The sequence below is a fragment of the Chlorella variabilis genome (assembly GCF_000147415.1).
Source record: "Chlorella variabilis unplaced genomic scaffold CHLNCscaffold_26, whole genome shotgun sequence".
Lineage (NCBI taxonomy): Eukaryota > Viridiplantae > Chlorophyta > Trebouxiophyceae > Chlorellales > Chlorellaceae > Chlorella > Chlorella variabilis.
In genome coordinates this window covers 583,150-603,241 of record NW_005435062.1, presented here as the reverse complement: position 1 = coordinate 603,241, position 20,092 = coordinate 583,150, and the positions used below count along the sequence as shown (strand labels likewise).

The window sequence follows — 20,092 nt, the reverse complement described above, 5'->3', positions numbered from 1 at the left end:
CGACAGCAGTCCTCATCGCCCGCCCATCGCCAAAGCTGCCACGAGGGCCAGAAACACTGGACAGAGAATCCATTGCACAGTCTATTCGATCGCATGCGTCCGTCAGCACGGGCCATCCCAGGCCATGCTGCTGCCTGAAGGCTTCCCTTTGCTCTCGAGGCCTTAATGTAGCCGCTGCCATTCCGGTTGCTAGCTGCTGGCTGCATAATTGCGGCGAGCTGCGGGTGAGCGTCGCCCACCTCCCCGACACCAGGCACCTGGATGCCGCAGACGCTGCAGGTAGGTAGCGGCGGCAGCGGCAGCGCCAGCGCCAGCGACGAATATTTGGCCTTGCTGCTGCTGCCCCCAGCTCTGTAGCTGCGGCCACAGACGCGCCGGCAGCTGCAGGCAGCGGTGGTAGCAGCAGCAGCACCAGAAGCAGCGAGGACCCTCCCCTCGACGACTCTACGCCTGCCCGGCAGCCCGGGGCCGGTGGTGCGCCACCAACGTGCCAACCTGCCCTGTGCGCGGGTTGATGTGCGCCACGTGGCACCTGCTGGGCTGTCAAACCCTGTCTCAAGTGCAGCCCAACATCCTCTCAGTGGGGGAGGCTAGATGGTGAAACACGTGTCAGGAAATGCCCAGCCGTGCAGATGCTACTGCGGCAGCGGTTGTGCTGGCGCCGGCGGTCCTCGGCAGACCCGGCCTGGTGCAGCAGCTGATCCTGGGCCACCTCACGTTGCGGGACAAGTGAGCTGGGAAAATGGCAGTGTGGCGTCTGTTGTGCATCAGCAGATGCCAGGCAGATGGACAGCCGCTGCTTTGGCTTGCCATGCTGCCGCTCTACTGATTCAATCCAAGTTGGTTCTTTTGCTGGCAGCCTTTGGGGCTCAGTCCGGCAGTGCTGCTCGGCAGGCTGCTGCCAATCACTGAGCAGGGAGTTCCATGCCTCCCTTATGCAGGCTGAACCTGGGGGCCACCTGCGCCACCTTGCAGCAGGCCAGCCTGGGGTGGTTTCCGGAGGCTGTTGTGGTGGTGACACCCATTGCAACGCAGCCAGGGCCAACCCTGACCTGAGCCTCATCTTAGTCGCCACCAGCGTAGATGTGGCAGCGGCGCTCACGGCGCTCACCGCGCTCACCCACCTGTGCTGCAAGCCTTTGCAGGATGCAGTTGGGATGCCTGTCCCAGGACCTGTCGACTGGCAGCAGCTGAGCATCCTGACAGGCTGCGGGAACTGTCCCTCGACAGTTGCGGCACACAGCAGCTGCCAGCGCTTTTGTCGCGGCTGGCGCTGCTGACCAGCCTGCACGTCAGACACGAAGAAAGCCAATCTGTGGTGGCGCTGCTGCCGACGGCGCGGCGGCTTCAGCACCTGGAGGCCAGCTGGTGTGGGCTGTCCTGTGGCAGCCCTGTCCGGGCAGCTGTCAGCAATGACAGCGTTGACCAACCTCAGCCTGGCCGGCAATAAAAATGTTCTGGGCGCCGGGCAGAATCCAGTGGCTCTGGCGCCGCTGGCTGACCTGCAGCAGCTCCAATGCCTGGACCTCAGCTGGTGTGGGCTGATGGCAGTGCCAGAGCTTTTGGCCCCGGCAGCACTGACTCAGTTGAGGCTGGCCGGGAACAGCAGTTTAGGGCGCGCTGCCGGAGGGCAGGATTTGTCGGCGCTGGCGCCGCTGGCTGCCCGACACCAGCTTCAATGCCTGGACCTCAGTTGGTGTGGGCTGATGGCAGTGCCGGGGCAGCTGTCGGCACTGACAGCCCAGACGCAGCTCGACCTGGAAGGCAACATCAACCTGGCCGGCGGCTGGCAGCACCTGCGCCCGCTCGTGTGCCTGCGCAACCTGGACCTGACGGGGTTGCTGCTGCCCGGTGGCGTGCCTCCTGAGCTGTCTGAGCTGCCGACCCTGACTTGCCTAAAGCTCTTAAAGCTCTGTCGCTAAAGCAAAAGTGCCGCCTCGTTGATGCTGGCGGCGCGGTCGCTCACATGCCAGGCTGCATGCATATGCGTATATGGTGTAACACTGCCCGGACACGGCGGAAGGGTAGGGGCAGCGTCACGGTTGCCTGCAAGGGGCAGCGCACAGCCGGCGGCACGCATTGGGTCCGGCGGAGGGTTGGGCTGCGCTGCGAACCGTAGGCGTTGGGAGGTGACTAGGCATAGCAGTACGCCGACCGTCCCTCCCGGCGTTCTGACGAGCCTTTGCACTGCGCCTTGCTTTCATCCAGCTGCCCTGTTGTTGTCATCACGTTGTGCTGAAGCAATGCTCGCCCTGCTGGCCTTCGCCTGGGCTACGTCCCGCCAGAGGCGCGAGCGAGTGAGTGTGCATCGTGGGGTGATCATCTTGGCACGCAAAAGCCGTTGTGAATCTCGCCTGCGCCCCTGCTTTGTCCGCACCAACCCTCGAGGGCCCGCCAGCCTCGGGGGTGCCCACCGGGACACGCAGTACTGATGTTTCCGCTGGGTGCTGCAGGCAGGGCCAGTTGGAGCAAGCAGCAGCGAGGGGCCGCCAGCCCCTGCCGCCGCCAGTGCCGCCCAGCAGGCCGGCGGCGGCGGCGGCGGTGGCGGAAGCGGCGAGATTCCCCTCGCGGCTGCCGCCAACGCCCCCGCTTTGGCAGCTGTGTTAGGGCAGAGCAGCCCCAGAACCAGCAGCAGCGGCAGCGAGGAGCTGTTTTACACATGCACCACCAACTCCCCAACTGCTGAAGCTTGTGCTGGTGCGGAAGGGTGTGGGCAACCTGCGTGTGCTGCAAAGCTGTTCCTGCTGTCTCCACCCCGCCACCCTGCGCGTGCCTCCACATGCCACTCCCCACATACCACCCACTGCTGCCATCCTTTTGCATATATGTCACCTGCAGATGCTGCCAACGACTTCCCTCCTGACCATGGTGCAAACAACCTGCCAACCTTGCCTGCGCTCCAGCCTGCCCACACAGTGTTTTCGCTGCTGGGTTGTCAAACCCTTCCGCTAGCGCAATCTTGCAATCCTTTCTCAGCTGGGGTAGGCTACGTGTCAAAGTATGGAAATGCCCTGCCCTGCAGCTGCCATTACCACAGCGGCGGTTGCACTGGCGCCGGTGGTCATCGGCGCGCCCGGCCTGGTGCAGCAGCTGATTCTGAGCCACCTGACACTGCGTGACAAGTGAGCTGAGAAGAGGGGAATGTGCTGCTGACGGTTCTGTGATGCATCTGGCTTAAGGCTCTGCCAGCTGCCACCGTCGTGGGCCTGCCCCTGCTGCGGCTGCTCACCGGCCAGGGATACTTGCTTGCAGTAAACACAATAAGAAAAACTGCTCTCCTCTCCTGCAGGCTGAACCTGGGAGCCAACTGCACTACCCTGCAGCAGGACAGCCTGGCATGGTTTGGGCAGCCTGTCACGGTAGGGAGGCCCTCCATGATAGGCGCAGCATCGCTGGCTGCCTGGCTGCCTGGAGAAGCGCCAGCGTGAGTGCAGTGCTGGCTGGCCGCCTCGCGATGCTACTAGTTCCTCTGCCACCTTTGCTGCGCCGCCTACCAAAAAGGACAGGCTGCCCAGCCTGCTGCAGAGCTGCAAATCAGGAAAATGCACCTCCTTGCTGCAGCCAAAGCGACCGTCACGCTGGATGTGGACACTCTACCTTTGCACTTATGTTTTTGTTACCTGCAAAGCTTCTGCCAAAACGGCATTTGTGCTCGCGTCCGCCACCGCAGCCTACATCAAGCTCGCCTGGACGCTTCACTGACGTCTGAAACACGACACGGCTCTGTGCAGCATCATCTCAAGCTGGATTGCTACCGCTGCACTGGCAGCTGGCATGGCATGGCATCCCTGACCCGGCTGCAAAATCTGAGCATATGCTTTTATGGCAGCAGACCACCTGGTGTCACCTACCAACACCTGTCGCCCGCCCTCTCCACCCTGACGGCTCTGACTTCACTGCGCCTCCACTCCCCATACCCCTTGCCTGTTAGCGACGCCATCCGTGCCCAGCACCTGAAGCCGCTGCGAAGACTCCAGCACCTGTGGCTAACATATACCGCAGGCAGCTCAGATGTGACAGCAGCGCTGCCGGCGCTGCAGCAGCTCACCTTTCTCTCCTGCAGCGCAATTTCTCCCGAAGTGGCACAAGGCAACTGGCGGACGCTCTGCGGGCTGACGGCCCTTAAGCGGCTCACCCTGGACCATTGCCGCCTTCAGCAGCTGCCAGACGCGGCATCAAATCTTACGGCGCTGACCCACCTGGAGCTAATTAGCAACCACGAAGCTTCCGCACTAGCACCACTGTCTGCCCTGCTGCAGCTGGAACACCTGGAGCTGGACAGTTGCGGGTTAACCGCAGTGCCAGCGCACCTGTCGGCTCTGACGCGCCTTCGTCATCTTCACCTGGAAAACAACCGAGATCTGGTGGGCGGGTGGCATCATTTAAGTGCACTACCAAGACTGCAAAATTTGATACTGAGTGGCATCGCTAACAGCGCAGACGTGGCAGCGGAGCTACCAGAGCTGCCAGCGCTGACGAGACTCTCGTGCTACAACATCAACTTCGCCAATGAGGCAGTTGGCGGCTGGCAAAGCCTGCATCGGCTGACAGGGCTGGAAACACTGTCCTTGTACAGCTGCAGCATTCATCGGCTGCCAGAGGTGCTGCCACACCTGACGGCGCTGACCCGCCTGCGAATCATCAACGACAATCTTTCGGGGCTGGAGCCGCTGTCAGCCCTGCAACAGCTTCGACATCTGGAGCTTGAAAACTGTAGGCTGGGGGCAGTGCCCGAGCAGCTGTCTGTGCTGACAGCCCTGACGTGGCTGGGCCTGGCGCAAAACCGCGATTTGACGGGCGGCGGCTGGGAACACCTGCTACCTCTCACCCGCCTGCGCACGCTGACCCTGTGGAGTGTGCCGCGGCCAGATGGCATACCTCCAGAGGTGGCTGCGCTGCAGGATCTGAACCCGCTGAAGATTCTTTGCTGAGTATCACAGCCCAGGTTCAGGTGGTGGAGCGTCATGCGCCAACGTGCACCGCTGCTGACTCAGACTTCGGAAGGTATCGCGAACGGCTGGTGCCCGATTAATTAATTAATTAAGGTTTAACTGGCTTGCACCCTTGTTTGGTTTTGGCGCCCGCTGATGATTCTGCACAGAAGCGCCGCATAGATGTAAATGATGTGCAGTTGCTTTGTTGGGCGAGCAGCAGCTTGGCACCATAGTACTGGGAAAGCTGACCAGCGGCACTGCAACATGTTGCTGCTGAGTGCCATCTGCAGGGGTGGTGCTGGCCTGCTCTCTTGCAACATCAGCGCATCCAGCAGGGCGGGGGCCCTGGGGTTGTATGGATCAGCGGCGTCACCAAGACGGCTGCCGGTGCTTTAGCGGTTGCACGGGCAACACGCTGGCATGCGGCGCGTCTGCCTTTCGCTACCTGTCTTCATGGCACTCGGCTGACTGCCACTTGGGAGCAGCACAAGTTGGGGGGAGTCGAGCGGGCACGGCAATCCGCCTGGCGCCGCCTCGGCGCCGGCGCACGCAGCGTGCACGGCGGCGGGGGCCTTCTGTCATATAATATGTAGCCTGCTCTCATTGCTCTCGTGCCCATCACACTCGAATTGCTTTGCTTGTGTACTAACGGCAAGCATGATGGTCCATGTCGCCATAGACGACTTGCCCCTGATCTGGTCTCAGTTCATCAACTTCCAGAAGCAGCTGCTGCGTGCCCTGCAGGTGAGTGGGCAGCGGGAGGGTTGGCTGCTCTGCTCGAGCCGTCCGAGGCTGCATGCTCTGCAGCCACGAGCTGCTGCTGGAACAACCGCCACATCGCTCCATCACTCTTGCAGGGGAGCGGGCCGGCAACAGGCGATGCCGCCTCAGCCGCCACCGACGGCACCCTCGCCACGGCGGCGATGGCGCCGGCGGTCCTCGGCACGCCCGGCCTGGTGCAGCAGCTGATCCTCGGCCACCTCACGCTGCTCGACAAGTGAGCTGAGAAAGGGAGTTGCGGGGCAGCAAGTAGGCAGCAAGCGATCTGGCAGCCCATCCAAGCGCTGCTGCCCCCCCGTGTGGGCTCTTACCCCCGCTGCCCGCCCATGTGAACTGAGCCGATGGGCTGCTTGCTCCGCTCCCATCATGTCGCAGGCTGCGACTGCGCGCCACCTGCAGCGCCCTGAGGCATGCCAGCCCTGCATGGTTTGCTCAAGCCACTGTGGTGGTGAAGCTCACCGGGGCAGCTGGGGCGGCGCTGGCCACCTGGCTGCGCCAGCATAGCGGTAAGGTGCTTGGCTGCCGAGACCCAGCCTCCCGCCGGGAGGCTGCACCAACCTCCGGCCCTGCTGCTGCAGCTCGTGCACACATCAAGCTGACAAAGATGCAACATGTCGGCGTGAAGGAGACGTGCGCCTGCCTATCGGCTCTGCCAGCCGAACTGGTAGTTTCGCTGACTGCCGCTGGCCAGCAGGACCATGGTGGCAGGGCAGCAGGACTCCCGCTCCACGCCGTGGCCCACCTGGTACAGCTGACATTCCTGGAGCTGCCTATGTACTGCGGTTTTGCGGCAACAGGCGATGTGGCCAGCCTGTGGCAGCTCACCGCGCTGCGGCGGCTGCGGCTGGGCTACTGGCGCTGCGACGGCAGCTGGCGTGGGATGGCAGCCCTGCGCCAGCTGCAGCATTTGGAGCTCTACTTGGATCGCAGGGGGATGATCATGCATAACGGTCGACGCCCGTACCAAGATCTATCAGCCTCCCTGTCTGCCCTTACGTGTTTGACTTTCCTGAAGCTGGAGCTTGAAACATCCGACAACGTTTCGCCGCCCTTACCTGCGGGGGACGCTGTCTGCTACCAGCACCTGCAGCCGCTGGGCCGGCTGCAGCGCTTGAGGCTAGTCAACACCGGCGGCGGTGCAGACGTGGCAGCAGCGCTGCCCTCGCTGACGGCGCTCACTCATTTGCACTGCACCGCGCCACCTGGAGCAGCGCCAGTTGACTGGCAGCACCTGGGCTGGGCGGCTGAGCTGCAAGAACTGACTCTTGACCATTGCTACATCCGGCGCCTGCCAGGCGCGCTGTCCAGCCTCGCTGCGCTGACCAGCCTGCGAATCATCAACGACAATCTTTCGGGGCTGGAGCCTCTGTCAGCCCTGCATCAGCTTCAGGAATTGGAGCTCATCCGCTGTAGACTGGCGGCTGTGCCAGACCAGCTGTCTGCGCTGACAGCCCTGACGTGGCTGAGCCTGGGTTACAACCGCAGCTTGGTGGGCGGCGGCTGGGAACACCTGCTGCCGCTCACCCGCCTGCGCACGCTGCGCCTGGAAGACGTGCCGCTGCCCGCCGGCGTGCATCCGGAAGTGGTGGAGAAGCTGCCAGCGGCAGAACGCGTCCAGTTGTTAGCTGCAGCCGCTCGGGCCGGTGCTGCAACTGCAGTGTTTTGATGCTGTCTTTGATGCTGCATTTAGTGCTTCTTTATCCTTTTCCATCACTAATTTAATTGAAAATTATGTTACATGTGGATCAGACCAATTCTGGTGACATGGTGGAGCTAGCGTGCTTGCTGCCGGCCCGGCAGGCACTCTGCGCTGATGCCGGTGCCGGCACGGCAGTCGCGCGCCAGGGCCAGCAGCGCCTGCACGCATTTGGGGGGCGGGCAAGCGTGCCTCAAGCCGTTGAATGAGGGGCAATGCGTGTTTGAATAGACTGAACAGAGGTGTGGGGTGCAGCAAGCCCGCACACACGATATGCTAGCAGCGTGGGATCCACAGCAAGCCCATTGTCGAGGTCTCTTTACTGCCCCACCTACCAGCACAGAGTCAGGAGTGAACTTGCGGGCGAGCAGGTAGCACTTGTCGGCGAGCGGCACATACCGCTGCTCCTGCGCCTGCTGCAGCAGCCGATGCTGCTGCGCTGCCGCCTGCTGCTGCCCCTGCACCTGCGGCTCCTGCCCGCCGCCGCCGCCGCCGCCCAGCCCCGCGATCGGCCTGCCCGCCAGGGTGGCAGCCGCGCCGCGGCGGCGGAACATGGTGGCGGCCGAGGCGGCCGCCTCGGCTGCCTTGCAGTCTACCGTCGACCACCGCTCCTTGCGCAGCCTGCCAGCAGGGGCAGCAGCAGCAGCACCGCAGCAGCGCAGGACGGTCGTGCGCAGCAGCGGCATCGCGGCGGTGCCGGCCGCAGCGGCAGCAATTGGGAGGGCACACAGAACCGTCGCCTGCTGCTGCCCACCACCGCCTTCCTTCTCCACCACCCCATCAGCCATCCAACCCTTCAACTCGTCAAGCGATCAACCTCCAGTCAGCCCACCTCGTGACCAGCTCTGCATCCACCTCGGCCGCCGAGTGCACCAGCGGCGACCACAGGTCTTGCACCCAGTCTGCCGCGGTCAGCGCGTCGGCGCACGTGGTCTGCAGCACGCAGCACGCGGCCGCATGGCACAGGCGGATCGGCTGTTAGCTGGTGGATCGGCTGGCAGCTGTCGCATGCTGAGCAGGTGCGCCAAGGAACAGTTTCCCGCAGACGCTGACCAAGCTCAAGCTGGCAACGTGAGTGCGCCCAAAGGCAACAGCAGGGCATGCCCATGAAACGGCATCGGCAGGCAAGCGGCCCGCGCCGGGCAACGAGAGCGGCTGGGCATGCGGCGGCGGCCTGCCCGAGCGTCCTGCCCGTGCACTGCCAGCAGCGTTGGGATGTAGTGTTCGTCTGCAGCAGATGGCGTGGCAGGGATGGGGCGATGCGGGCATTTGAAGGCAGGACAAGAGCAACAGGACAAGAGCTGCAAGGTTGCAGCCAGCACAAAATGTGATGCAGGTATTTGGTGCAGATGCCGAGCAGCTACGTGGCGGTGGTACAGCAGCATGGAGGTGTGGGGCAGCTACAGGGCAGCTACAGGGCGGGCCACTCACCCGACACGCAGGTGCGCTCCACCCAGGTGCGGTTCTGCGCCGCCACGTACGGCGGCTGCGGTATCCTGCAGGCAAGAAAGCAACGTGTGTTAAGGAAGCGGAGTGCAGCAGACCTGCTTCGTTGGCCAAGAAGGGCTGCCCCGGCTGTAACAAAAGCGGGCTGGTGGGAGCATGGGCAAAGGCGAGGCGCAACAGCCAGCGGCGCCGTGCATGCCGCCAGCTGCGGCGCAAAAAATCAATCTGCCCCGCCCCCAGGCCTCACTTGGGCGGCAGGTATGAGTAGCACTCCCGCTCGAAGCGCGGCGCCAGGTGGCGGTCGGCCACCACCAGCTGGGCGTGGTGCCGCACCAGCGCCTTCCACTGCGCACGCGGGAAGAAAGCACAGGAAGGAAGCAGAGTGAAGAGGAATCGCACACGGCACCCAGGCCTGCTGGGACTCGTGCACACGGGCATGACAGCAGGGCAGGGAGCAAGTGCGCGACATGGGGGCTGGCACACAAGAAGGCCCGCCGGGCGCGGCCGGCGACCCTGGTGCAGTCTACTGGTTTCTACCTGCGAGCTCTTGCGCCAGCGTGGCGGCCCAAGCACCCCTGGCATGTAGAGCGCGGAGTTCCACCTGCCACCAAACATGGCGCGAGCAGGGGTAGACGCAATCGGGTCACACCAGTAGCGCAAACAGGCAGTGCACACACACACACACACACACACCACACCACACCACACCACACACCGGTGCGCCACGCTGCCGTCCTCGGGGGCGCACGCGTTCACGCGGCTCCTCGTCTCGCTGAGCAGTTGCAGGTAGAAGACGTGGGGCGGGTAGAGCGGGGTGCACGTCTCGCTGCACACACACACACACACACATTAACAAGCAAAGCAAATGATGGGAGCTCCGAGAACAAGCAGCAGCAGGGGCAGGCAAAAATGCACATGCGAACACACACAGCTGCCGCGTCTGCAGCCCCGGTCAGGCGCCGCCACTCGCCTGACCAGCACAAAGCGCTGGTTGCGCGGCTCCTGCAGCGCGGCCCAGATAAGGCGCCGCTCCGCCTCCGCCTGCGGCGTGGGAGGCGGCGTGCCATGCAGGGCAGCACCACACTCATGAGCGTCTGCCATCTGCGCCGCTGCTCATGCCACGTGTTCAATTGGGGCGCAGCGCAGTGCCACCGAAACACGTACTACGTCTGCAGTACCTCGATATACCACCTGCACACTGAACTCACCACGGTGTACTGCCCCCACCGCACATACACCCGCCGGTCGATTTGGTAGCCGGAGAAGATGGAGGCTGCGGGGAGGAGATGGGGAGGCGCCTCAGGGAGCGTGCAGCAAGCACATCGCAGGTAGGAGGCAGCAGGCGGTGTGGAGCACGAGCGGCCGCAAGGCTTCGCGCCGCGACCCGAGGTCCTGCCGCACAGCGGGATTGATCACATCCAACAGGGTGCTTCATCCGAAGCATCCACTGCTGCCGGCGACTCACTGTTGGGGTAGTAAAAGCCGGGCAGGGTGTGGACGTAGACGCTGAAGAGGTCCTGGGTGGCAATGGCGCCAGAGGGGTCCACCTGCGGGGGCAGGCGCGGCAGGCGCGGCAGCAGGAAGGCCGCCACAGGAGTCGGGGGATTGTGCGGACGGAGTCTTATTGTAGGAGGGCAAGCAAACGGGAGGGACACAGCAGCAGGCGCCGAGGCAGCCGCCCGACAAGCGACACCAGAGCTGCTTGCCGCGCAGCCGCCCCATCGCTGGCGCCGCCGCGTACCGGGCTGAGCATGCTGCGCGGCGCCGCCATGGTCTGCGCCGCCCTCGCCTCCTCCAGCGCCTGCTGCGCCACCTCTCCCTCCCCTGCATCCCCGGGGCAGCGGTGGGGCACGGCACCACAGGCCAGGCGCGCGCACGCGTGTCAGCGAGGCGGGTGCAACTCTCCGCGGCAGCGAGCACACGCCATGCAGCAGCAGCAGCACATGGGACGAGCAAGCGCCGCCGCCGCCGCCGCTGGCCACCCACCGAGCGCCTTGGCCAGCTGCTGGTTGGCTTCCACCTGCTGCTTCTGGAACTCGGTGAGCGGCGGCCACGCCTGCTGCTCACCCTCCCCCTGTGCCTGCTGCTGCTGCTGGTCCGCCGCTTGCGCCCGCTGCTCCCCCTCCCAGCGATCCTGCCTAACGTCGTCAGGCAGCTGCCGGCCCTTGCCGCCGACCGCCAGCACGCCCGCGCCGTCCTGGGGCAGGGAGGCGAGCGCCTCGCCGGCGCCAGCCGCCTCGGCAGCCAGCCGCCGCCGCCGCCGCCGTCGCTGCTGCCGCTGCTGCTGCTGCTGCTGCGCGGCCGCCGCCTCCACACCGAAAGGCGGCGGGAGCGCCACCGGCTCGATCTGCGGGCGCGGCGTGGCGGGGGATGCGCATCAGTGGCAGCCAGCCGGGCCGGCCGCCGCCAGCGGGCTGCCACCGCCAAGTGCCGGCGTCCTCAGATCGCCCCACAACCGACACACCGCGTACACCGCGGGGCCCCGCTGCCGCCTGGCCGTCCCACCTGGCCCGCTGTGGCAAAGAACTCTCGCCACACCGCCTCGAGCGGCATGTTGCCCCTGACAAGGAAGAGGAGCGCGACCTTGGGCGGCGGGGCCTGCAGCGGCCCGGCATACCGCTCCGCCGCCGCGCGCTGCCGCTGCTGCTGCCGCTCCAGGCCTTGTCGCACCGCCGCCTGCTGCTCCCGCACCGCCTGCGGCTGGTGGGCGCCCAGGCCCTGCAGGCTCCCTGCCTGCTCGGCAAGAGCGTGTTGCTCCTGCTGCGCGGCTTGCTGCTGCGTGGCTTGCTGCTGCTGCTGCTGCTCGAGTGTTGCCTGCTGCTGTGTGGCTTGCTGCTCAGCAACCTGCTGCTGCTGCTGCTGCTCAAGACTTGTTGCCTGCTGCTGCGGTTGCTGCTGCTCCACTGCTGTTGCCTGCCCCGTGCCGGCCTGCCGCGCTGCCTGCTGCTGCCCCGGCTGCTCCCGCTGCTCCTGCTGCTGCCCTGGCTGCTCCAGCTGCGAGTCCCCCTGCTGGTGCTGGTGCAGCAGCTCCTGCCGCTGGTCGTGCTCGGCCTGCCGCTGGTCGTGCGCCGCCTGCTGCTGCTGCTCCACTGGTTGCAGCTGGCGGCGCCCCGGCTGCTGCAAGACGGGGCCGCCGCCGCCTAGCGCCTGATACAACACCAGGAGCAGCAGGGCAGCGCCCAGCAGCTGCACAGAGCGGCGCAGCGGCCCCACGCTGCTCCTGCGCCACTTGCTGGGCGTGCCGCTGGAGGCGGTGCGATAGAGGTCGGCGCCATGCAGGCGCCCCGCCGCCACCGACACGGGCAGCAGGGCCGGGCTGCCGCCAGCCACCTTCACGCGGACCTTCTGCATCCACCGCGCCACCCTCGGAATGCTGCCTCACGCTGCTGGATGGTTGGGCGGCGGAGGGCAGCGCTGGGCGCTGGCGGCGCCTTGCTGGCCGCTGCCTGCCGCCAGCTGCGGGCGGCGGGTGGAGGGGTCGGCCGGCGGCAGCAGCGGGCGATGGATGCTGGTGCGTAGATGCGCCAGACGGCTGCGCAAGTGCTGAAAAGGCGGGGAGAGGCTGCAAGCTTGAGAGCAATGGGGTCAGACGCGTCGCGAAGTTGGAGCGCTCGGGGCCTGGCAGTGGCGCAAGGGAACTGTGCAGCAGCCTGCAGGTGCATATAGACCTCGTGCTAGGCAGAACAGTTTGGAAGGTACACCCAAGTGTAACCCACAAGCGCCCAGACTGCTCTTGTTAACCTGTTGAATGCATTCGCACGCCAGCAGCAGCAACCCAGCTGCCTCTCCACTCCCTTGTGCCAAAACCATTGATCACTTCAGTGACGTTTCGGGCTGCAACGCACTGCAGCAGAACACAGGGTGAGAGGGTGCACGGAGGATTCGGCAGGTGCAGCGGTGTGACAGCGCCGCCGCCATCAATGCCGCCGGCGATTGCCGCCCGCCAACCCAGTGGCAGCCAGCTTGTGCGTGGCAGGCAACTTGTGCGCTGCGCCTTCGCGGCCACGGGTTGCCACGGGCGCCTGCTGCTGGCAAACGAGTCGCGCCACGGCACTGCTGCTTGCAGGCGCAAGGTAGCGCCATGGCGGTGGCGCAGCTCAGGACCTCGTCCTCCGCTGGATGGAGGTCAAGTGCGTGGGGCCTGGCTGCTTTCCTCCCAGGATTGCGGCCTGCAGGCACGAGGAACTGCTCACTCACACTGCACACTGCTCTGGATTGCCCTCTGATGAGATGTGCCGCCTGTCCTGGCTCCATGCAGGCTCAACCTGGGAGCATCTGCGACCCTCGAGGCGCATTGGCAAGCTGATCAGGGACGGCCCGCCTGGCGAGCAGGCAATGCCTGGGAGCAGAACGGGTGCCTGTGTTGCTGTCGTGCTGCCGTGTTTTGCATGCAGCAATTGTGCAAGAAGAGGTGTGCAGCAGAGCAGCATGAGCAAGTTGGCGCGGCAGCGGGCAAATGAGTGAGGGGGCAAAGGCTCGGCCTGTCCTGCTGCAAATCGCCACCAGGACCGCCTCGGCGTTGCAGGGCCCGGTGAGTGAGGGATGCTGTGATGGATGTTGCGCGTCAGGTGCAGCATCCCGCGACTAACGCCGCCGCCATGCGGATGCTGCTATGGGGCCCAGCCAGCGCCGCCACAGGCCCAAATACGCCGTCGTCGCAAGCACCGCAAGCAGCGCGGCCTCCACTTCCCCGGGAGATAGGTTGATCAGCATGAGGCAGCCTGGTGGCCATGGCATTGCGTCGAAGTACACGTCTGTGTCGTCGTCCGAAGTCTCCGAGTCTTCCGAGGAGTCGCTGCCGCCGGCTTCGCTACCTTCACCGCCATTGTGCAGTTGCTCTTGCTCTGCAGACAGCCGCATTGTGTGCGTTAGTGAGAGCGCCGGCAGCCCAGTGGACAGCACATTACACTTACCGTCCGGCCAGCGCCAGGGGCACCACCATGCCAGGATCGCTGCCGCTAGCGGCGGGCCTAATAAGTGCCACCAGCGTGCCATTGCGACACAATTCGCCACTGAGCAAAGCCGGCTAACTCTTGGCGAGTTTCTCGAGGTCATCGAGGCACGTCTGCTGCTGGGCCTGCTACGCCAGCGGTGCGCAGCGGGCGAGGCATGGCCATCTCGGAAAGCTGTAATTTCCAAGTTTGCGCTCCTCGCACACCACCTCCTCGCTACATGCACACCATCTAATCGCTCGCTGCGCACATCATCACACGGCAGGCTCTTGAGTCGTGCCCGAGGTGCCTCGAGGCAGGCTGAAAGGTGCGGAGTGCCTGTTCTCAGGCTACATTCGAGGTGGAAGGATCGGGTGAGGTGTTGCTCGCTGCAGCACAGCGCAGCGCTGCAGACCGGCCGGCGCCCTGCCCTGGTGTTTACCGCCGCAGCCAGAGCGCCGCGCAGCCCCACAAGCCATGTCCACCTGTCGTGCAGGTGGCGCAAGACCGCCATGCCTCGCTCCAGGTTCACCGTCAGCAGCCTGAAAGTGTGTGGCGAGGGCTCACATGTGGGCTGCAGGGTTACGCCATGGGCATACACCAAGTGGGACCTCTCCACTGACACGACCCAGCTGCGCCTGCACGCCGGCACGCTCGCCGTGCGTGACGCCCACGGGAATGGCCTTCCAGGATTCCTGGGAGGCAAGCGCTGATTGCAGTTCAGCAGCTATGTTGGGCTGGCCCGGCAAATGTTTCAAATGCACAGTCTTGACACATGCTCAGCCTCTGCTTGTTGCAGGCAGTGTGCGGGGCCACATGGGGGTGGGGTGGGACGCCGTCGCTGTCTGCGACGGGGCGTTGGGGCTGACATTGATGGGGCTGCCAGTGGACGCCAGCCGGCGGCCGCTGGCAAAGGAGGCGCCCGACCGGCTGGGCATCAGCACCACTGCCTTCACCGATGTCTCTCGGAGCGCCGGTGAGCGGGCGCCCAACTGTCTGTTCCTCGGCTCTCGCAGGCTGGCAGCGATTGCTCAGCCCTCGGCGCCGCTGCTGCAGGCAAGCTGACCCTGCGCAACAGCACTATGGCGCGGCTGGACGTGCCGCTGCTGGACTCGGCCTGGAACCCTGCGCAGAGCGAGCGCGAGCTTCGGGTCAATGCAGTCCTCACATCAGGGGTGGAGCTGGAACTGAAGCACGGCTTGGAGGCCTTTGGTGGGTGCCAGCATGCTTAAGCCTGTCCCAGGTAGTTGATGCCTTGACGCCACTCTGAGTACTGGCCAGCGCCCTGCTGTGTGTGCTTGGATGGTGTGCAGCGGTGGGGAGCAGGATCGGCCGCCGGCTGGAGGCGCGAGGGCTCAACCAGCTCAAGCGCTATCCAGGCCCAGTCATTATGCAGGAGGAGCACACTGTGGTGAGATGGGCCACACAGTTGGCAGCCTGGGCTGAGACAACTCGGGTGGTGAATCACAGGGCAGGTGTGCGCCATGTGCCATCCTGACATACCCGACCTGCACGCGCATCTCCCCTGCCGCCTGCCTGTCCAGGAGGTGTACTGCAAGCTCCGCACCAAGGCAGTGGAGGAGCGGCCCGAGGTGCTGCTGGCGTACGACCCCTTGCGGGGCAAGGCCAGCATCTCGCTGGAACTGTCGCTGTGAGGGGCAGGCAACCTGCGGTCGGCAGGCCAGCTGCCACCAGAGCGGCCACACCTGCAGGAGATGGCTGCTTGGCCATGTGAGCTCACCTGGAGGCCGGCCGGCGACCCCGCGACGCTGCGCTCCAGCTCAGCTGATTTGATAATACTGATTGCTGATCATGATCATTGAAACACATTACAAACCGCATTTACAATTAATTGCCCTTTACATGATACCCAGGTGTTCAACAGTGGCAGGGGTGGGAGAAGATGCAGTTTCAGCGCAGAAGGCTTTGCAGCGGTGAGCTCAGCGCCTCTACCGGTGCGCCGTCGGGCAGCTGCGTGGCGGCCGCAGCAGCTGTGCTAAAGGTAAAGGTAAAGGTGGGGAAGAGCCTCCACAGGCTTAACTTCCCGGTTTTAACGTCTAGCTTTAGACCATTATTTGATCTGCCCGACGCGCCAAGTGCAGTACCCCCCACTAGTAGTGAATGGGTCCCGGGGAGGCCTGTGCCGAAGCCTTGGCGATTCTAATAGGCGTTCCCGAAGGAATTGGCTTGGATTGGCGCTGAGCCGGTCAGCTATGCCGCGTTTGTCCTCACAAAGTTTCGACATGGGAGGAATCGAACCTGTGCCCTCTCGGAGGGTTTAGACACTAGCTCCAGCGCCTTCAAAGAAGGCCTTTCTTAGCCGCGGCCCTATGTGCTGCAGTATCAAGCTCAAGGTAGTGCTTGAAGGTACTGCTTGAAGGTACTGCTTGAAGGTAGTGCGCATGCTTGGAGATAGTGTTGTGGAGCTGCCGCAGGGCGGAAAGCGGCGCCAGGTGAGAGGCGATTTGACCAATGGACAAGTGGCAACGTTTGTCCAGGTGGCAGCGGGACCGCGGCAGCAGCACGGCACCTGCCACATTTGGTCTGGCAGAGATCTCTGTGACGCACTTCCATCTTTGCTCCCCTTGCAGCCCTCCTGCCCGCGGCCCTCGGCCTGACGCCCCAGCATGCTGCGCCTCCGGCTGGTGCTGCTGGCGGCGGCCCTCGGCGCGGCGGCGGCCTTGGACAACGGAGTAGGCCTTACTCCAGCCATGGGTGAGCCGGAGATGCGCCCAGGGGCTAGGTTTTGGGGCTGGGGAGGCTGCCTGAGGGTGCACGCATGCCAGCGCTGCTTGCCTGCCGCGGGCCACCGCCGCCGCCACAGGGACCAGCCGCCGCCGACTCCTGGCACCCGCCTGGGATATCCCAGCATCGATGCTGGACCCATCTGCATGCGTTGCAGGCTGGAACTCCTGGAACCAGTTTGGTCTTAATGTGACGGAGGAGCTGATCCGCCAGGTGCTTCGAAGCATGTGAATTCACTACGACGCTCTGGTCCTGCCACCACGCGTTTGATGCTGCCGCTCCGGTCTGCTCGCCGAGGGCACGCCAACCCTTATCCCTGATAAAGCCCCCTGCCTGTCTCCCTGCTTGAAACCCTGCAGACTTCCGAACAAATTGTGGACCTTGGGTTGGCCGATGTGGGCTATGAGTACGTGGTGATTGATGGTGAGCCAGGCTGTCGCTGCCGTGCCCGCTCATCTCCCCCACCCTCCCACCCGCCTCTTCCTTTGACTGTGGCGCCAGCCTGCCTGCCTCTTCCGCAGCCCTGCCCCCCAGCACGCATTTGCCTTGCATGGCACACCAGTGGTAAGGCTCGCTGCCCTGCCCTTGCCTCCGCAGATGGCTGGCCTAACAAGACGCGCGACGCGCAGGGCCGCATGCAGGTCGGCCGCAGTACTGTGCAGTACTGCGCCAGCCCCGCCCCACCGTCTTACCCTCTGCCCTGCTGCCCTGCGGCACTACTGCCCAGTACCTTGCCATGCCGCGCAGCGTTGTCCTGTACCTGCTTGCCCGGGAGCCCGTACGTGCGCTGGGCCGAGCCTGCGCTCTGCACCTGGGATGTGCCTGCGCTGTGTGCCTGCCTGCGCAGGCCAACCTCACCATCTTCCCCAGCGGCATCGCCAACCTGTCTGACTACGTCCACAGCCTGGGTGGGTGGCCAGCTGTGTGTGTGTGTGTTTTCTGTTGCGTCTGGGCTCGTGCGCATGCATGGTTGGTGGGTGCGCAGATGGGTAAGCACCGCAGGCGGACGCATAGCCTGGACGGCTGGCCGCGGCGGTTCAGTGGGCGGTCTGCCATGCTCAACCCACGCACGCTTGCTGAGAGTGTTCTTGCATTCCTCTACTGACTGCCCAGGCCTCAAGTTCGGCATCTACTCAGATGCTGGGGCGCTGACATGCGGCGGGCACATGGGCAGCTATGGCCACTTTGAGGACGACGCGGAGACGTGGGCGGAGTGGGGGGTGGACTACCTCAAGGCGGGTGGAAAGAGAGGGAGAGGGGAGGGGTTGATGCAGCCATACCACGTGTGCCTCTTCGCAGCAGGCAAACCCTCCATGTTGCCTCCCTGCCCCGCCTCCCCTGCGCCGCCGCAGTTTGACAACTGCTTCATCCGTCAGCAGGATTGGGTTGTGGACCAGTATGCCCGCATGAGGGACGCGCTGAACGCCACAGGCAAGCTGGCGTTCTGATCCCTACACACAACATCACTCCCTGGCCGCACCATCTCATGCTGGGCGGCTGGTGTCTCTTGGTGCAGGGCGAGAGATTTACTACTCAATTTGCAACTGGGGTGAGCTGGCGTGCCGCCTGCCAGACCCCTCTGATGACGGTTCAACACAAGACCCGGCCTGCGCTGCCCGCGCCTGCGTGCCTTTGCCCCCCGCAGGCATCGTCAACCCCTGGCGATGGGGCGCGGAAGTCGGCAACAGGTGCGGCAGCACAAGCGCTAGCGTCAGCCTGCGCTGCCGTCATCACGCTGCCCTGCCAGCCAGCCTGGGTTGTCTCAGGAGGGGCTGCCCCTTCATCCCCGAACAAAAGACCCACCAGCATAACAACCACCCCACAAACCAACACCCTTTTGCCGCCGTTGCTGCTCCTGCCCCTGCCCCTGCCATGCCGCTGCCCCGCAGCTGGAGGACCACCGCAGACATAGCTGCCAACTTTGATCGAGTCTTTTCTAACCTGGACAGTGAGCTGTTGGCAGCTTGACGTTGCTGTGCGGCAGCGGCTGTTGCAAGGCTGTTGTACAGGCAGCAGTAAACCTGTTGTGTGTGGCACAAATTTCCAGCCGCAATCGTCGTTTTGCTGCCAACCAGGCAGGCTGGCGCCACACTGCCAGTACCTGGCTGCACAATCCATTTCCCTGAGGCTGACATGTGCTGGCGCTACCATGTCGTCCGTCCCTCGCCTGCAGACAACGTGGGCCTGTCGCAGTTTGCCGCTCCGGGCGGGTGGAACGACCCAGGTGAGGGCTGCCCCAGTGCGGGTGGCAGGGCAGCTCCTGCTGCAGCAAGCGGAGGGCATATGTATCCCTGCCTGCCAGCCTGGCCACTGGCCTGCCAGCCCATCGTCTTCTTGAAGCATCCCACCCATTCCCCCGGCCACTGGCACAACCGCCCCGCAGACATGCTGGAGGTGGGAAGCGGCGCCCTGACGCTGCAGGACCAGCGCTCGCACTTTGCGCTGTGGGCCGCCGTCAAGTCGCCGCTCATCATCGGCACAGACCTCAGGCGGGTGTGGGGGGGGCAGGCAGTGTGGGCAGCTGGAGCTTGACTGGGCCTGCTTTCCTGCGCAGCCGCTGGAGCTGTGCTGGAGGCGGATGCGCTGGCCGCAGTGCTCACTGCTTCAACCAGCTTGGTGCCCGCCTTGCAGGGGGACCTCCTGCCTGCCTGCCTGCCTGCCTGTCGGTGTTGTGTGTGCTTCACCCACTGATTGCGCGCGCCCATGCTTTCCTCCCATGCTTTCCTCCCATGCTTTCCTCCCAGGGCCATCTCCCCGGAGTCGCTTGCCATCCTCAAGAACCGAGACATCATCGCCGTCAACCAGGTGGGCTGCATCCGTGCTGTCACAACACAAATCTGGCGGCGGCAGGGCCTTCGACCAACTGGCCCCTCATCTCACGCCAAGCGACCCTGAATGTTGTGCCTTGCTGTTCCCGCCTCCTCCACGCGCACGTGCACGCCGTGCAGGACCCGCTGGGCGTGGCCGCGGAGCGCGTGTGGAAGCAGGGCTCCGCCGAGGTATTCGCGGGGCCGCTGCAGGGCGGCGACCGCGTGGTGGTGCTGTTCAACAGGTGGGCCTGGCTGGCTCCGCGCAGGCGCTCAGCTGTGGCCGGGGAACAGCTGCCAGGGGGTTGTGCCCGGCGTGCCTGTCGCGAGGATGCGAGAGGAACGTGTTCACTGAACAGGCCACCGCCCAGCCATCTGTGCACACATGCCTCACTAGCCTCCCTGCCCTGTCTGCACTGCCACTGGCACCCTACTCCTGCGCCGGCGGCAGAGCCATGAATGGTAGCCAGGTGAGCAGGGTCGCTGCCTACTGCGCTTGGCGACGTTTCCTCATCCTCAAACAATCATGCCGTCGACTTGACTGGAATCGGCCTATGCCTTTGCCTCCAATGGTGGTGACATCGGTTGTACAACCTGCACATCCGGTCGCCATGCCCTGCCCCTGCAGTTTGCCGCGGAGCCCTTGACCTTTTGGTGAGGCGGTTTGGCGGGGGCTGCTGCAGTGCAGATGGAAGTAATGCTGCTGTACAGCAGCCTGCCATGGCGCTGCTGCTGCGCAGCCTGATGTGTCGA

General features: G+C 64.6%; 4 protein-coding genes across 4 annotated transcripts; 3 read left to right on the top strand and 1 right to left on the bottom strand.

The window, feature by feature from the left end:
* Positions 1 to 3,000: 3,000 nt before the first annotated feature.
* CHLNCDRAFT_54895 (hypothetical protein) lies at positions 3,001 to 4,931 on the top strand (the record flags this gene model as incomplete). The annotated part of the gene is made up of 3 exons (XM_005843919.1): positions 3,001 to 3,122; positions 3,290 to 3,424; positions 4,064 to 4,931. 3 exons carry the CDS (start codon positions 3,001 to 3,003, stop codon positions 4,929 to 4,931), a joined length of 1,125 nt encoding a protein of 374 aa, XP_005843981.1.
* Positions 4,932 to 5,594: 663 nt separating this feature from the next.
* On the top strand, positions 5,595 to 7,380 carry CHLNCDRAFT_139801 (hypothetical protein; the record flags this gene model as incomplete). The annotated part of the gene is made up of 4 exons (XM_005843918.1): positions 5,595 to 5,678; positions 5,792 to 5,931; positions 6,090 to 6,225; positions 6,466 to 7,380. 4 exons carry the CDS (start codon positions 5,595 to 5,597, stop codon positions 7,378 to 7,380), a joined length of 1,275 nt encoding a protein of 424 aa, XP_005843980.1.
* A 107-nt stretch (positions 7,381 to 7,487) lies between these two features.
* On the bottom strand, positions 7,488 to 12,207 carry CHLNCDRAFT_54894 (hypothetical protein; the record flags this gene model as incomplete). Its single annotated transcript, XM_005843853.1, has 14 exons — positions 7,488 to 7,571; positions 7,746 to 8,031; positions 8,243 to 8,343; positions 8,610 to 8,638; positions 8,842 to 8,906; positions 9,104 to 9,201; positions 9,394 to 9,457; positions 9,572 to 9,678; positions 9,832 to 9,897; positions 10,065 to 10,129; positions 10,322 to 10,403; positions 10,598 to 10,680; positions 10,843 to 11,203; positions 11,362 to 12,207. The coding sequence occupies 14 exons, from the start codon at positions 12,205 to 12,207 to the stop codon at positions 7,488 to 7,490; spliced, it is 2,337 nt and encodes a 778-aa protein (XP_005843915.1).
* Positions 12,208 to 16,465: 4,258 nt separating this feature from the next.
* CHLNCDRAFT_8622 (hypothetical protein) lies at positions 16,466 to 19,585 on the top strand (the record flags this gene model as incomplete). The annotated part of the gene is made up of 13 exons (XM_005843917.1): positions 16,466 to 16,502; positions 16,690 to 16,745; positions 16,892 to 16,955; positions 17,130 to 17,173; positions 17,380 to 17,440; positions 17,646 to 17,796; positions 17,969 to 18,081; positions 18,178 to 18,220; positions 18,422 to 18,480; positions 18,706 to 18,756; positions 18,916 to 19,027; positions 19,277 to 19,337; positions 19,481 to 19,585. Coding segments are annotated over 13 exons (957 nt in total), but the record flags the coding sequence as incomplete, so codon positions are not given.
* Positions 19,586 to 20,092: the final 507 nt, after the last annotated feature.